General features: G+C 66.5%; 3 protein-coding genes across 3 annotated transcripts in view; 2 read left to right on the top strand and 1 right to left on the bottom strand.

Annotated features, from left to right (window-relative positions):
• ACSF3 (acyl-CoA synthetase family member 3) overlaps positions 1 to 3916 on the top strand; it is a gene marked incomplete at both ends in the record, with an annotated part of 55490 nt that extends 51574 nt beyond the window's left edge. The window contains 3 exons of the mRNA XM_079541292.1: positions 2771 to 2905; positions 3045 to 3156; positions 3799 to 3916. Coding sequence (XP_079397418.1) covers positions 2771 to 2905; positions 3045 to 3156; positions 3799 to 3916 — 365 coding nt within the window. The remainder of the gene's footprint in view (positions 1 to 2770; positions 2906 to 3044; positions 3157 to 3798) is intronic.
• A 2559-nt stretch (positions 3917 to 6475) lies between these two features.
• Positions 6476 to 10594, top strand: CDH15 (cadherin 15; the record flags this gene model as incomplete). The annotated part of the gene is made up of 14 exons (XM_079541291.1): positions 6476 to 6546; positions 7174 to 7300; positions 7386 to 7541; positions 7616 to 7760; positions 7847 to 8007; positions 8113 to 8241; positions 8313 to 8498; positions 8585 to 8838; positions 8960 to 9102; positions 9198 to 9434; positions 9518 to 9757; positions 9942 to 10078; positions 10164 to 10313; positions 10397 to 10594. 14 exons carry the CDS (start codon positions 6476 to 6478, stop codon positions 10592 to 10594), a joined length of 2334 nt encoding a protein of 777 aa, XP_079397417.1.
• A 433-nt stretch (positions 10595 to 11027) lies between these two features.
• On the bottom strand, positions 11028 to 14526 carry SLC22A31 (solute carrier family 22 member 31; the record flags this gene model as incomplete). The annotated part of the gene is made up of 9 exons (XM_079541522.1): positions 11028 to 11388; positions 11488 to 11599; positions 11682 to 11896; positions 11975 to 12083; positions 12168 to 12301; positions 12517 to 12685; positions 12935 to 13089; positions 13165 to 13268; positions 14146 to 14526. 9 exons carry the CDS (start codon positions 14524 to 14526, stop codon positions 11028 to 11030), a joined length of 1740 nt encoding a protein of 579 aa, XP_079397648.1.
• Positions 14527 to 15142: the final 616 nt, after the last annotated feature.

The following is a 15142-nucleotide window of genomic DNA, read 5'->3' as shown; positions in this document are numbered from 1 at the left end:
AATTAGCTACAATTTGTTCTCTAACCTCTGGAGCAGCCTGTTCGTAGCCAGGATGTCTGTCAGCAGTGACACGCATTATTCATCCCGATGCCATAAATCAACCTATAGTTGCTCCTGCTATTTAGTCACAGTGTTTCATTAGGTAGGTGCGTGTTCATGCATCGCCCTCAGAGCCTCCAATGGACCCCAGCACAGCACGCAGTGACCTCCACTGCAGCGAGCAGCGCGGGGTCAGAGCTTTATGCACACAGAGCTGCTCCCCAGAGCTGGGGGGTTTGCCATCTCCAAGGAGGTAACGGGAGCAGCCCCGGCGTGTCCACGCATCGCCGTGTGCTCCATGCCTCCCTCTCCCATTGCTCCATAAATAAATTCCCCCAGTCCGTCCCGGCACACTGTATCAATCTTGTTTAATAGACTGGAAAGCTTATTGCGTGGCGGCAGGTCGCGAGGAGTGTCGAGGTGATGGATTGCGCCTTCCCGCAGCCGAGCGTCGTTGATGTATAATGAAATATTTATGATTTATTCCAGCTAATAAACCGGAGTGAAGTGTGTGATGTATGCGAGCAGATGGGGGATCTATCGATGCGCTTTGCATTGTGCAGGGGGAGGGAAAGGTGTGCGTGTCCGCAGCGCGCGCGTATCACACAGCCCCGTCCCTCGGGGTGGGCATTTTGCTGGGGGGGCTGGGTTAATTCCCACAGGAGTCCTTCAGCGCTCACCTGCTGATTGCCTGTCCGCCCCCATCTCCTCCCACGGCTGCTCTCAAGCAGTGAGAAGAGATCCGTGAGCATTGCAACCTGGGGCTGCGCTGGGAGCTCGCGCCGGGAGGGATGGATGGGCTGCAGGGGTGGCATATAGAATCATAAAGCCGTGGAATGGCGGGGGAGGAAGGGGCCTTGAAGGTCGTGGAGCTGTGGGATGGTTGGGTTGGAAGGACCTTCCAGATCATAGAGTCACAGGACGGACCCTCCGAGGTCCTCAAAGATCATGGAGCCGTGGAATGGGTTCCCCATTGGCTGTGCTCTGTAAATCTGACTTCAGTGCCTGGGTTTTCCCAGCTCAGCCCTGGCTCTGCATCCCAACTCAGTCCCTGCTCCTCTGGGCTCACCTGAAAGGCTTCCTTTTGTGCATTTCTTCTGTCTCAGAGCTCCTCCAGCATTTCATTTCTCCAGCCAAAGCATTCTCTCAGTCAGCGGTTTGCCCAAATGTTTGCTGATGGCACCTTTGATGTTGTAGCACTGCAGTGTTTGCCAGCAATGCACTGACCATCGTGCAGGGCTGTTAGCACAAGAACTGGGCAGCATTTGTTCTGCAGCGCTGCTCCATGCAGTCTTCTGTTCAGCCTAGGACTGCTGCTGGGAGACCTCTCTGCTTTGCAAACCAAAGGCCACGAGGGCTCTTCCATCTTTGCAACGAGCGCTTTGCAACTTGAAACATTGCAGAAATCTCTGGGCCTTGCATTTGGAAATAGTGTTTCCATTGCAGTAGGGTTTCCAAGGCGTGCGTGTGACTGTAGCAGTCACATCCAAGGAACTCTCTGTAATCAGCTTTTCCCTTATAAACAGAAGCACTTTCACCCCCAAAACCAAAGACAAAGCTTGTACGGTTGCTCGCCTTCCTTCAGTGCCCGCTGGGCTGAGCACTGCGAGGTGGAGGTGTTCCATGGAGCTTCTCCATGTGGGCAGCGCTTGGAGATGTCCAGCCCCATCCTGGGGCTCAGCACTGTGCCCCCGTGCCTCGCCAAGCCCCCTGCCCCCAGCTCAGCTTCCTCAGCACACAGCAAAGCACAGCGCCAGCACCTTGCCGACCAGATGCCCGCTGAGCATCTCGAAACAAATCCAAAGGCAGTGCTGATGGCTTCTGCCAGGGAAACAATAATCCCACGGCCTCGCAGCATCAGCTGCGCCCCGGCGCTGTGCCGTGTGCCTGAGGCTGCTGCTGCCTGCTGCCTTTGTTCCACGGGAGGAACGAGGTGTGGGGTCACAGGATGCAGATTCACCAACCCGTTTCTCCATCCCCGTGTGGCTGTAAGGAAGGAATCGATGGCTGTGCCCCGAGGAGCTCACGGTGCCGCACAGAGAGGTGGCAGGGAGCAGCTGTGCCACAGCCAGAGCTGCTGGTGCAGGAACAGGGCGACATCCGTGTGCACCTCCTGCTCCTGTGCTGGGAATGCATGGGCAGCAGAGCACGGCTCGGGAGCTGGTGTCATCGCACGGTGCTCCAAACCTCACCTGTCACCTCTGCTGGTCTCCCGGGAGAAGGCACAGGGATGCTGGGAGCTGCCTTGGGCAGCAGGGAGACACAAAGGCACAGATGTGCCATGAGGGTGAGGACGGGGGGCAGCACTGAGAGCCCCCCCCCAGCCCGTGCTGCCATCTGAAGGCACAGCCCCCTCCTCCTCACCCACCGCTTGGCGGAGGCGCTATTAGCAGGATGTGAGTAATCATCTTAAGTAGCTATCAAAGCGCAACAGCTTGTTAAGCATTTAGCCGGGCTGCGCCGCCGTGACCCCTCCTCAATCTTCCCGCAGCCCCCTCCCCCGTGCCAGCAGGAATTACCAGCACACACCCGCCCCCCCAACGCCCACCCCAGGGGGGGGGATGGAGCCTCCAGTGGGGCGCTCATCTTCCTGACGTTGCCCCCCCCATCTGATTGCTCACTGCCGGCAGCCCCGGCACCCGCTAGAAGGCTGGCACCCATCCGTGGGGTCCCCGGGGAAGCTGTGTGGGATGGCGTGGGGGGCTCTCAGGGATCCCGCTTTGTGTTCCAGGGGACACGGCAGCCTACCACGACGGTGTTTACTGGATCAAGGGCCGCACCTCGGTGGACATCATCAAGAACGGGGGCTTCAAAATCAGCGCTCTGGAGGTGGAGCGGCAGCTGCTCGCACACCCGCACATCACAGGTAGGCAGGTGTGGGGCCACGGGGCGGCGCTGGGGCCGGTGCCTGCAGCCCGCAGCCCGACCCCGGGCTCAGAGCAGCTCCGTCAGCCTTTGGAATGAGCCCCCAGCCCCTCAGCCCGCATCCTTTGCTCTGTCTGCAGACGTGGCCGTCATCGGACCCCCAGACATGGTGTGGGGGCAGCGGGTCAGCGCCGTGGTGCAGCTGCGCAGGGGGGAGATGCTGTCGGTGAAGGAGCTGAAGGAGTGGGCCAGGTGAGGGCTGCAGCACCCCACACTCACTGCTTCCAGGCAGCAGCACTGATGAGCTGCCGGCGTGGCTGCAGCCACCAGGGTTGGGGCAGTGGGGCCAAACAAAGAGCCCAAACCCTCGCTGTGCCGCTGGGGCTTTGCCAGGTCCCCCCTGTGCCACCTGGTGTCCTGGTGTCCCATTGGTGCTGGGGTGGGGATGGCTGTGGGCACTGCTCTCCCTCGCCCTGTCTCTCCACATTATTTCTCACGTCACTTCCATCTGCTCGGCCCTTCTCTCGCTCCCTGGCAGGAGACACATGTCCCTCTTCAGCGTGATTCATTCTGTGGCTCTCATGACACATATGGCAGCGGGGCCGCGCCGACGGGCACACTTGGCACCTCGTGTCACCATCAGTGCCAGCACCCTACTGAGTGGCTGGGCACGGCACCAGCTGGTGACACACAGCACAGAAGGCAGAGCTTCCCTACTGTGTCCTGCAAAGGGCACGGGGACATCGTGCCACACCGCTGCCGTGCACAGCAGGACAGCTGTCAGCATCCTTGGGGACACGCAGTGGGGGCGCACACAGAAGCAGCCCCCAGAGGTGGGCATCTCAGCGGTGAGGGGCTTCGGCTGGGCTCTAACAGCGTGTGCTCACACTGCAGGGACACCATGGCCCCCTACGCCATCCCCACTGAGCTGATAGTGGTGGAGGAGATCCCACGCAACCAGATGGGGAAAGTCAACAAGAAGGAGCTCCTGCAGCGCTTCTACCCGGCGTAGTGCGCAGCCTGGGAGCCCCATCCTCTGCCCCGAGGGCTCCCCGCTCCTCAGCGTGGAACAAAGCCCCCAAAAACGAGCTGGGTGAACACACAGCAACCGCAAGGGAAGGTAATGGTGGCACGGAGCACTGTGCCCAGCTCACCCCGGCACAGGAGGGCTCCCAGCCCCACTCCTGCTCGGCCCCGCTCCGTTCCTTTGTGTTACGCCATCAGCAACGCAGTAAATTTTGTAACTCACCAAATAGATCAATATCAAATTATCATGTCTCACATTCATAACTCTTAAGCAAGCAACAATGGGGAGAGACAAGGTCACCGGAGAATAAATCGCAGCGAGAGCTCTTCACGATCCATCATTCCCGACAAGCCCGGCACCCAGCGCCGGCGCCGTGACAAGATCATTAATAAAACTCCACGGGAGCGCGATCGATGGCTCTGATGGATGATCACAGGTAGCAAATAGTGCAGAACACCTGGTTGTCACCCTGCAGTGAGGGGCTCACACGGCCCGGGGGTGTCCTCGTGTCCCCTAAGGATGGGGTTGGCGATGTGAGGTCACGCCGCCTCCGTGCCCACTGAGCAAGGCAGAGTTTGGTGCGTGGAGCTGAGCACCAGTGTGGGGATGTGTGTCCCAAAGCCAGGTGCTCTGCTCCCCCCGCATTGGGGGAGTGGGGCTGCGTGCCACCCCCCTGCTCCCCCCCCAGAGTCTCCCAGCACTTCACTTGCCAGCCACGTCCGCGTGGACGCTCCCATCATGTGTGCACAACCGTTCCATTACGTGTGGTGGCCGTGGGCTGTGAAGCCATCCATCTCCTTCATGGGGGGCTGCAGGGCTGTGTGGGGTGGCAGCAGGAGGGTGGGTGGGTGAGAGCAGACGGACGGATGGGGACAGGCCAGTGAGTGCCACCGTGTCCCCTCGGCCACCCCCAGCCCTGCTACCTCCAGGCTTCAGTGGATGGGAGCAGGGCAGCCTTCGTCCCATGTCCCCTCTTGCATGTCCCCAACCCATGTCCTATATCTGATGTCCTTTCATGTGCCGTGTCTCACCTCCTCTGTCCTATGTCCTATGTTCTTTGCACTGTCCCCTGTCCCCTGCCTCCGTGCCCCATTTCCTAACCTCCATCCCGCAGAGCTTTGCAGTAGATGCCCTGTGCTGTGGGAAGAGGGGGGACGGGGCAAGGGGGGTTTGAGTGTGGTTAGGGCACTCCCAAAAGGGAGAATTCCAGACGGGGACGCAGAACTGCCACTCCGTGTCACCAAAACGCCTTCCCCTGCCAGGGACAAAGGACAGGGGACACGGCCCCTGCCCAGCCCTGGGGAGGGGGCATCGGCTGCAGCCCGTCCCCCCTCGGGCCGCTCCTGCCGCTGCCGCCGTGCCTCCCCCCGGGTGCGGGGACAGCGGTGGCCGGAGCGATGCTGCCACCTGGTGCCACCACCTCGCCGAGCTGTGGGGATGGGATGGGGATGGGGATGGGGATGGGGATGGGGATGGGGATGGGGTGGGGTGGGGTGGGTGGGATGGGATGGGATGGGATGGGATGGGATGGGATGGGGTGGGGTGGGGTGGGGTGGGATGGGGTGGGGTGGGATGGGATGGGATGGGATGGGATGGGGTTGGGGGTGATGAGGGCAAGGACGATGCTGTTGGAGATGGGATGAGTTGATGAGAATGAGAATAGGATTGGGATGTCTGTGGGGATGGAGGTTGAATAGGGTTAGGAATGAGGATGATGAGGATGATGAGGATGGGACGTGGGTGATAGCAGGGATTGGGCTGTTGGGGTTGAGGTGGGATCGATGGAGACAGGACTGATGGGGACGAGGCTCACGGGATGGGGCTGAGGGGGGATGGAGTTGATGGCGATGGGGCTGATAGCGATGGAATTGACGGGGGCGAGATGGGGCTGATAATGTCAATAGGGCTTTTGGAAATGGGATGGGATGGGATGGGATGGGATGGGATGGGATGGGATGGGATGGGATGGGATGGGATGGGATGGGATGGGATGGGGGTGAGGATACGATGATGATGGGGATGGGACCGATGCTGTCAGGGCCGGGAAGGCCGCACCGCCCCCCTCCCACCCGCCCTGGCCCCCCGCCCAGCGCCCGCCGTCAGCACAGATGGCCCCGCACCTGTCCCGGCAACGCGGCCGCGGGGCGGGCGGGGCCGTTCCGGGAGGCGGAGGCGGGGGGAGGCCGGGCCCGGTGCAGAGCGAGGGGAGCAGCGGCGCTCTGCCCGCCCGCCCCGTCGCGGCATCCCCGGGGCGCACCCGGCGACAGCTGCCGCATTCCCCTCCTGAGCGCGGGGGGGATCCCGTACCCCACACCCCTCCCATCGCCCCCCGCATCTCGGGACCCCCTCCCAAAGGCCGGCCCCGACCTCCCCGCTCCCCCCGCAGCCGTCCGCCACGTCGGGCCCCGCGGTGCGGGCGGGAGGAGCGGGGGGGGGGGGAGCCGGGGCAGCTGCCGGCCGGCCGGGGGGGCCCGGCCCCTTCAGCACATGTGCTGTCACTCAGCCGTCCCCGCCGTTATTGTCGCTCCGGGCCGGGGCTGCGCCATGGGGCCCCCGCTGCTGCTCGCCTGCCTGCTCGCCCCGCTCTGCGCCAGGGTAAGGGATGGGGCCGGGGGGTGGGGGGCAGCGAGGTGGTGCTGGGGGAGCGGTGTGGTTGGGGGGCGCGGAGCCCTGGCCCCCATCGATGCAATTTCCTGGGGGTGGTGGGGATGGGGTTTGGGAGCAGCGTGGTGTTTCTCACTCTGTATGTCAGAGAACAGTGAGATGGGACTTGGGGGGAGCTTGAAATCACCTCACTGCCCTCATTGCCCCCCCCCCCCCCCCCCGCCAGCGGTGCTGCCGGACCCCCCACACCCCACTGCCTGTGTGGAGCTCCTTAGTATGGCTTCAGCCCTGAGTACTGTGAGGCCACTGGGGCTCTGGTCTGGGCCCTGCAGCCCTGGGGGGGCTGTCACACGGTGGCTGTCCCCCACTGCACTGCCACCCCCTCCCCACCTGTCCTCAGCTCCCACAAAGGCGGCTGTGGGTCAGCCCCATCTCAGCCTCACTGCTGAGTTCTGCAGACCCCACAGCGCAGCTCTGCACCTCACTGTGACCACCCTGCAGCCCCCTGTAGCCCCCGCTCCTCTTCCTAACCCCTCTGTAGCCCCCATGCCTTCCTACCCCCCCAGCCCTGTGCTCCTGATCCATGCAAACACGTAACTCTTCTTCTTCCCCAACGTTTCCCTGCTGCAGGATGCTAGCGCAGCCCTGGGCAGCCCCCCCGGCTGGCGGCACCACGAGGGGTCCCGGCGGGTGAAGAGGGCCTGGGTGATCCCCCCCATCAGCATCTCCGAGAACCACAAACGCATCCCCCACCTCCTGGTGCAGGTAGGCAGGGCCAGGGGGGATGGAAAGACCCCCATGGCATGGGGGAGGACAGCCCCCAGCCCCATCGCCGCTCCTCCCCGCACAGATAAAGTCAGACAAGCAGCAGCCCGGGGGGGTGATCTACAGCATCAAGGGGCCGGGGGTGGATGAGGAGCCCCTGGGCATCTTCTCCATCGACAAGTTCAGTGGCAAAGTGTTCCTCAACGCCACGCTGGACCGCGAGCAGAACGACCGGTTCCGGGTAAGGACGCTGCGCAGCCCCGTGCCCCCCCTGCCCTCAGCTGCATCCCCAAGCCCGGCTCTGCGTGCCCACAGCTGAAGGCCTTCGCGCTGGACCTGGGGGGCACAACGCTGGAGGACCCCACGGACCTGGAGATCATCGTGGTGGACCAGAACGACAACCGGCCGCTGTTCCGCCACGACGTCTTCACCGGGCGCGTGGTGGAGGGGGCTGCGCCAGGTGGGTTTGAGCTGGGGGGGGGTCGATGGGTTGGGGGGGCGCAACCCGGCCCCATAAGTGGTCCCCCAGCCCCGTGGTGACGGCAGGGACCTGCGTGCTGACGGTGGAGGCCACTGATGCCGACGACCCCGAGACGGACAACGCGGCGCTGCGGTTCTCCATCCTGGAGCAGGGCCATGGGGAAATGTTCAGCATCAACGCCTCCAGCGGGGAGATCTGCACCGCAAAGGACGGCCTGGACCGTGAGGTGTGTGTGTGTGTGGGGGGGGGATTCCACAGCCGTGTGTGGGGCCAGATGTGGTGTGGGGGGGCTCCACGGACTGTGGGCTCAGTGCCATCCCCTTCCTCGCAGGCCGTGGGGGTGTACAACCTGACCCTCCAGGCAGCTGACATGTCCGGGGATGGGCTGACCACCACCGCCACCGCCGTCATCTACCTGGAGGACATCAACGACAACGCTCCCGAGTTCACCAAGGAGGAGGTGGGCAGAGCTGGGCTGGGTGTGGGGCCGCAGCCCCCCGCTTGGTGCCGACTCCTCTCCCTCTCCCCCAGTTCTCCATGGAGGTGGAGGAGCAGGCGGTGGGTGTGGAGGTGGGCCGCGTGCTGGTGCACGATAAGGACCTGGCGGGATCTGCCAACTGGGCGGCCAAGTTCACCATCCTGGAGGGCGACCCCGAGGGGGCGTTCGCCATCCGCACCGACCCCCACACCAACGACGGCGTGCTGTCCGTGGCCAAGGTGTGCAGCAGGGCGGCAGGCTTTGGAGATGCGGGCAGGCACGGCGCAGCCGCTGATCCCGCACTCCCCCCTCCCACCCCGCGCAGCCGCTGGACCACGAGGTGCGGGACCGCTTCCAGCTGACGGTGTCGGTGCAGAACCAGCGGCCGCTGGAGGCGGGGGTCGCGAGCAGCCCGCGGGCGGTGGCCACGGTGCGGGTGCGGGTGCGGGACGTGAACGAGGCGCCCGTCTTCCGCGAGAACCCGCGGCGCGTCAGCGTGCTGGAAGGGACCCCCCCGGGTACCGCCGTCACCACCTACACCGCCAGCGACCCCGACACGCGCCGCCTGCAGACCCTGACGTGAGCGTGCGGGGTGGGCGGTGCGGTGCGGGGGGGGGGGGGAAACGAGCGGCGTCTTCGGGTGCGCACGTGGAGGGGGCGCGCAACGTAACGCCGGCGTTCCTCGCCCCGGCGCCGACAGCTACGCGCTGCTGTACGACCCTGCGGGATGGCTGCAGCTCGACCCGCGCTCCGGCACCGTGCGGACCCAGCGGGAGCTGCGGGACCCGTCCGCCTTCCTGCAGGGCGGTTGGTACATCGCGCTGCTGCTCGCCCGCGATGACGGTGACCGTCCCTTCGCCTTCTCCCCGCCGCCCCCCCCCCCCCCCCGCACCTTTGGGCGCTCCCCCTGACGGTTCTCTCCGTGCCCCCCCCCCCAGCCGACCCGCCTCTTTCGGCCACGGGCACGCTGTCCATTGAGATCGTGGAGGTGAACGACCACGCTCCGCAGCTGCAGCCGCCGTCGGGGGCGGTGTGCGGGCGGCCGGGCCGGGGGGGGACCCTTCTGCTGGGGGCCAACGACCGGGACCGGCCCCCCCACGGAGCACCCTTCCACTTCCAGCTCAGCCCCCAGCACCCGCAGCTCGCCCGCAACTGGAGCGTCACCCGCTTCAACGGTGAGGGAGGGGGGGGAAGGGGGTCGGGGGGCCGCCGTACTGGGCTGATCCCGCTGACCCCGTGCCCCTCCATCCCCCTGCAGTGACGCACGCGGTGCTGGCCGTGCTGGCAGAGCTGCCCGCCGGGCCCTACTCGCTGCCGCTGCTACTGCGGGACTCCGGCACCCCCCCCCGGGAGCAGCAGCAGTTGCTCAACGTCTCCGTGTGTCCCTGCGGCCGCGACGGGCTCTGCGATGACGGGGTCCTGGCGGCCGCCACAGCCGGTGTCGGGGTCGCCCTGGAGGCTCTCGTGATCATCGTCGGCAGCGCCGTCCTCCTCCTCAGTGAGTGGTACCGCAGAGCCCCCCCCCCACCGCCCCATCCCACCGCAACCCCAGCCCCACTTTTGCACCCGCACGGCCCCCACGTCACCCCAACCCCTTATCTCCATCCCCGCCACCCAACCCCTCACCTGCATCCCGCTTCACTCGCGCCTCCACCCGACCCCCCTCACCCTCCATCCCGCAGTGTTGGTTCTGCTGGGGGCCGCGCAGGTCCGGAGCCGCCGCCGGGCGCAGCGGCGGGGTTTACTGCAGCGCTGGGGGGACGACGTGCGGGACAACGTGCTCAACTACGACGAGCAGGGAGGCGGCGAGGAGGACCAGGTGGGGGCACCGGGCCGGGGGTCGGTGGTGGTGTGTGTATTTGGGGGGGAGGGTTGGTCTCATCGCCCCCTTCCCGTCCCCGCAGGACGCCTACGATCTGACCCAGCTGCGGCACCCCCCGCCCCACGGCCGCCCCCCACTCCGCAGAGACGCCCCGCTGCGCTCCGCCACCCCCCCCGGCTCCTCCCGGCGCCCCCCCCGCGGCCCCTCCGACATCGAGGATTTCATCAACGAGGTGGGACGCGGCGCTGCCCCCCCCCCCCTCCCGTGCCCGCCCCGTATCCCATGGGGCTGATGATGCCCCCCCGGATCCCGCAGGGCTTGGAGGCGGCTGACAGCGATCCCAGCGTTCCCCCCTACGACACCGCGCTCATTTACGACTACGAGGGCTCGGGCTCGGCGGGCAGCGCGCTCAGCTCCATCGTCTCCAGCCTGACGGACGGGGATCAGGACTACGATTACCTGCGGGAGTGGGGGCCGCGCTTCCGCCGCCTGGCCGACCTCTACGGGCCGTGAAGGAGCCCCGAACCCGTCTGGCAGCCGGGCTCCGCACTGGGGAGGGTCTCCCCTCCATCCCCAATAAAGCTCCCACCCCCGGCTGTACCCCCCCGTGTACAAACAAAGGCACTTTTATTGGCAGCACGTCAGCACCCGCTGCATTCCTCTCTCCCCCCCTCCCACCCCCCCTCACCTGGGCATCACCCCCGCCCCAGGACTCCCAGCAGCGCTCCTCCCGAGGCAGGATCCGGCCCAGCGATGTAGGGGCCGGGGGGCACGCAGCTCTTTCGCAGCCCCAGGGCCACACGGGGATGGGGGGCTCGGAGAAGCGGGGGGGCTCAGAGCTGCGCTTGGCCACTGGGGGAGGGGTCTCTGCGTGCACCCATCGCTGGGCTTGCCTCCTCCCCGCCTCGCGGCCAAGTAGCATTGGGAAGCCCCCTGGGGGCCGTGGCTACGTCTGGGTAGGGGGACTCGCAGGGCCGCGGCCCGATCCCAGCGCCCTTTGGGCAGAGGGGACGATGCGGGAATAGTCGTGGGGAATGCCGCGGGGGGCGAGCAGGGGGAGGTGGTCCTCGCGGGGGGGCCGGCGGAAGAGGGGGGGCCGGCGCTGGTTCTCGCCCTCCTGCAGGGAATGGGGCAGGCGGCGGCCCTGGCTCTCGGGCAGCAGCATGATGCTGAGCACCGCCAGGATGGCGAAGGAGGCGAACACCAGGTGGTGCAGGAAGAACCCGCGGCTGCTGGCGACGGCGGCGATGGGGGCGGCCGCGGAGCCCACCAGGTTGGCCCCCACAACCAGGCCCAGCCCCGCGCCTCTGCGGGGGGAGAATGAGCTGAGAGTTGGGGCGTGGGGGGGGGCTCAGGGGGCTTAGGGGTGACGTCGGGAGGGGGGGGGGGAGTTGCGAACCGCTCACCTGACCACGGTGGGCAGCACCTCGCTGGCGAAGAAGATGCTGAGCATGGTGACGGCGTGCGAGGCGGTGACCCCCAGCACGGACAGCATCAGCACGATGAGCTCCAGGAGGTCTGGGGGGGGGGGGAGGGAGGGGGCGGGAGAGCCATGAGGGTGCAAACCTCAGCGCCCCCAACCCGCCCCCCGGCTCCTTACACTGGGTGAGCGCCAGCAGCAGCAGCGAGGCGGTGCCGGTCAGCACAGTGCACAGCAGCAGCACAGCGCGACGCCCGCAGCGCTCCGCGGTGACGCAGAGGAAAAGGCACGCGGCCGCCTCGGGGCCCCGCAGCGCGAAGTACGCGGGCAGGAAACGCGGGAGGTGCGGGGCCAGATTGCGGGTGAAGCAATGCCGGATGCCGGAGCCGATGAACCTGCGGGGTGGGGATGGGGGTGTGATGGGAAGGGTTGGGGACGGGGGTTTTGGAGAAGCCCGGTGCCGCTGCGCTCACGCGGTGAAGCCGAGGATGACGGCGTTCTTCCAGATGACCCTGGTGCCGAAGATCTCGCACACACTGTGGTAGTGGGGCTGCGGGCACTGCTCTGCCAGCGCCTCCAGCTCTGCGTGGCACAGAGCTCAGAGCCTGCACGACACGTCGGGATGGGGAAGGGGGTCCCAACCACCCCCCCCCTCCCCCCACGCACCCGCCATGGTGCTGCTCCGCTCCTCGGCCCCGCACCCGCCGCTCCCGGCCAGCGCCCGCAGCGTCTTCCTGGCCCGTTCCAGCTGCTGCGTGGCCAACAGCCAGCGCGGGGACTCCAGCAGCAGCGCCGGGCACCTGAGGGGAGGTGAGGGGGGGGCGACATCACGGGGTGAGAAAGGGATTGTGAGAAAGGGACTGACCCCCCCGCTGCCACCGCCACCCGGTTCCTGGAAACCCTCAGCTCGAGATCTGAGCAAACGTTTACCCTCGGCGCACGAGAGCCCCGCAGCCTTTGATGCCGAAGTGCGCAGGCAGCGGGCACCGCCCGGCCCCGCTCCCCCCGTGCTCACCACCAACACGCTGCCAGCAGCGCCAGCACGGCCGTCACGGCGCCCTGCAGCACCCGCCAGTCCCGGCACAGCACCGCCAGCCCCGGCAGCAGCAGTTCTCCCGCCAGCCAGGAGAAGCCGGCGATCATCGTCACCTCCAGCCGGTGCGGGGGGTCACACAGCTCCAGCCCTGGCGTGAGACGTGGGGACAAATGGTGCAGGATGGGGGTCGTGGCCATGGGGGCGTCTGCACCCTGCGGGTCCCCGATTCCCACAGCATCCCCCGGCATCCTGCACTCCACAGCACGCCACTTGCTGGAGCATCCTGCGCCCTGCAGGATCCCTCAGCCCGCAGCCTCCCGCATCCCTCATTCCCCAGCACACCACTTGCTGGACCCCGCAGCAGCCCCCGCCCCACAGCAGCCCACACCCCACTCACGTGCCACGTAGAGGGATAGGAAGGCTCCGGCCAGCGCAGCCCCAAAGAGCAGCCGTGCCACCAGCACCATGACAAAGTCGATGGCCAACGCCACGCTGAGCCCCAGCGGCACCGCCAGCCCCAGGGACACCAGGAAGGTGGGACGGCGGCCAAACCTGGGGGGGTGAGGGGGGGTGAGGTGGCTTGAGGGTCCTATGGGGGGATGCCCCACCAGCCCCCCACCCCGCTACCTGTCGCAGGCCATGCCTGCAGCGATGCTGCCCAGCGCCCAGCCCAGCAGGTGCGTGGTTTGCTCCAGGGGCACCTTCCAACGTGCAGCACACACCAGGTCCCACTATGGGGGGAGGGGGAGTCCATAGTCTGGGGGGCTTCTGGGCACCCTCCATCCCATCCAAGGAGTGCCAGACCTCGGGAACACCCTCCAGACCTTCTGAGGTCCCTTGGACGCCCACCCCGGACCCCAGGGCTCCTCAGAGCTCCCAGCCCAGGATCCCTCAGGTACCCACAAAGTGCAGGGGTTCCGCCAGACTCTCCCAAGTCCCCCAGGCCCCAGGACTCTGCAGATCCCGCTCACATCCAGAACCCCTCAGCTCCTCCCTAACTTAGGGAACCCCCCCAGACTCTTCCAACCCCTCCCCAATCCCAGCCCCTCCCCCCACATCCTCCTGGATCCCCTCAGAACTCAGGACCCCCTATGACTCCTCCACTTCCTTCTGAGCTCCCAAGGACCCCGGCTTCCCCTCTGTTCCAAACCCCCCAGGCCTCCCGTACGCCATTCACCCCCACCCCGAGACTCTTCCAATCCCTCAGCTTCCCCCAAATCCCATAGACCCTAAGAGCCCTAACCCCCAGAACGCAGGAACACCCCCCAGAACCCTCTCAATTCTCTCTCTGGCTGCAGCCCCCCACCCCAGATCCTCCCAAACCCCCCCAAAACTCAAGCAACTCTACAACCCTCCGCCACCCCCGACCTCCTCCAGGTACAAACCTATCCCAGACCCCCCAGACTCTTCCACACCTCCCCACGCTCGGATCCCCGCCATCCCCAAAACTTACAGACACCCTTACACCCTCTTAACCCCCTCCCCAACCCCAGAGCCCCCCCAGATCCTCCCGAACCCCCCCTCAAACTCAGCGGCCCCGATAAACCCAAACCCGGGCACACTCCCAAATCCCCTCAACCCTCCCCTTCCTCCGGCTTCCCCGCAGACCTCCGTGACCAGATTGGAACGCAGCCCGGCGGCGGGCATCGCGTAGTGCCACCCGCGGGTGCACGGCCCGGTGCCGTTGGGCGGAGCGGCGGTTCCGCGGTACCGGTACAGCTGACACGGGCTCCATCCGGAGCGCAGTCGCGGCACGGCGGCGCGGAGCAGAGCGGGCCCCGCCAGGCGGCGCAGCGGCGGCGGCAGCAGCGCGGGGTCGGGGCGGCAGCGGTGCGGAGGTTCGACTCCCAGCGCCCAGCCCAGCGCCCAGCCCAGGGCCAAAGCCGCGCACGGAGCCCAACCCCCCGCCGCCCTCCGGCCCCGCGGCCGCCCGCCGCTGCCGCCGCCCCCACCCCCAGGTCCCGGTCCCGGTCCCGACGCCGCCGCCATCCGTTCGGCCCCGCAGGTGAGGGCGGGGACCGCCCGCTGTGCCCACCCCTGGGCCGGGCTCTGCTCCACCGCCCGCCCCTGAAGGACAGAAGTTCGGTTCGGGGCGTTTGGAGCCGCGCGATGTCCCGGGAGGGGGGGGGGGGGGGGGGGGGGGGTCCGTGCGTGAGATGGGCGCTGCGGGGATTTGGGGGGGGGGGGGGCAGAAAGTTGAGGGACATGGTTTAGTAGGAGCTATTGGGAATAGGTGAACGGTTGGACTGGGTGATCTTTTAGGTCTTTTCCAACCTTAGTGATTCTATGATTCTATTCTATGATTCTAAAACAGTGAAGGGGGAACGGTGAAGCGGGGAGCAAAGTAGGGAGGGAGAAAAGGGAGAAAAGGGAAAGTTCTGTATCCGCGCTGGGGCGCTGAGCCCCGCGATGCCCACAGCTCAGGGATCGGGGGCTGAACAGTGGGAGTGGGGAGGGGGGCGAAGCAGCAGCAAGGCCGCCGCGGGGCTCAGGACGTGAATAACAAGGAGGAGAGGAGAGCTGACTGAGAGCCGCATCCGGGACCGGCAGGCGCACGTCGTGCCGGGGGGGCACAGCAAGGGGCTCCGTGGGGCTCAGCTGCTCC

The sequence above is a fragment of the Tetrao urogallus genome (genome assembly GCF_951394365.1).
Source record: "Tetrao urogallus genome assembly, chromosome: 12".
Classification (NCBI taxonomy): domain Eukaryota; kingdom Metazoa; phylum Chordata; class Aves; order Galliformes; family Phasianidae; genus Tetrao; species Tetrao urogallus.
This window is presented reverse-complemented; position numbering and strand designations above follow the sequence as displayed.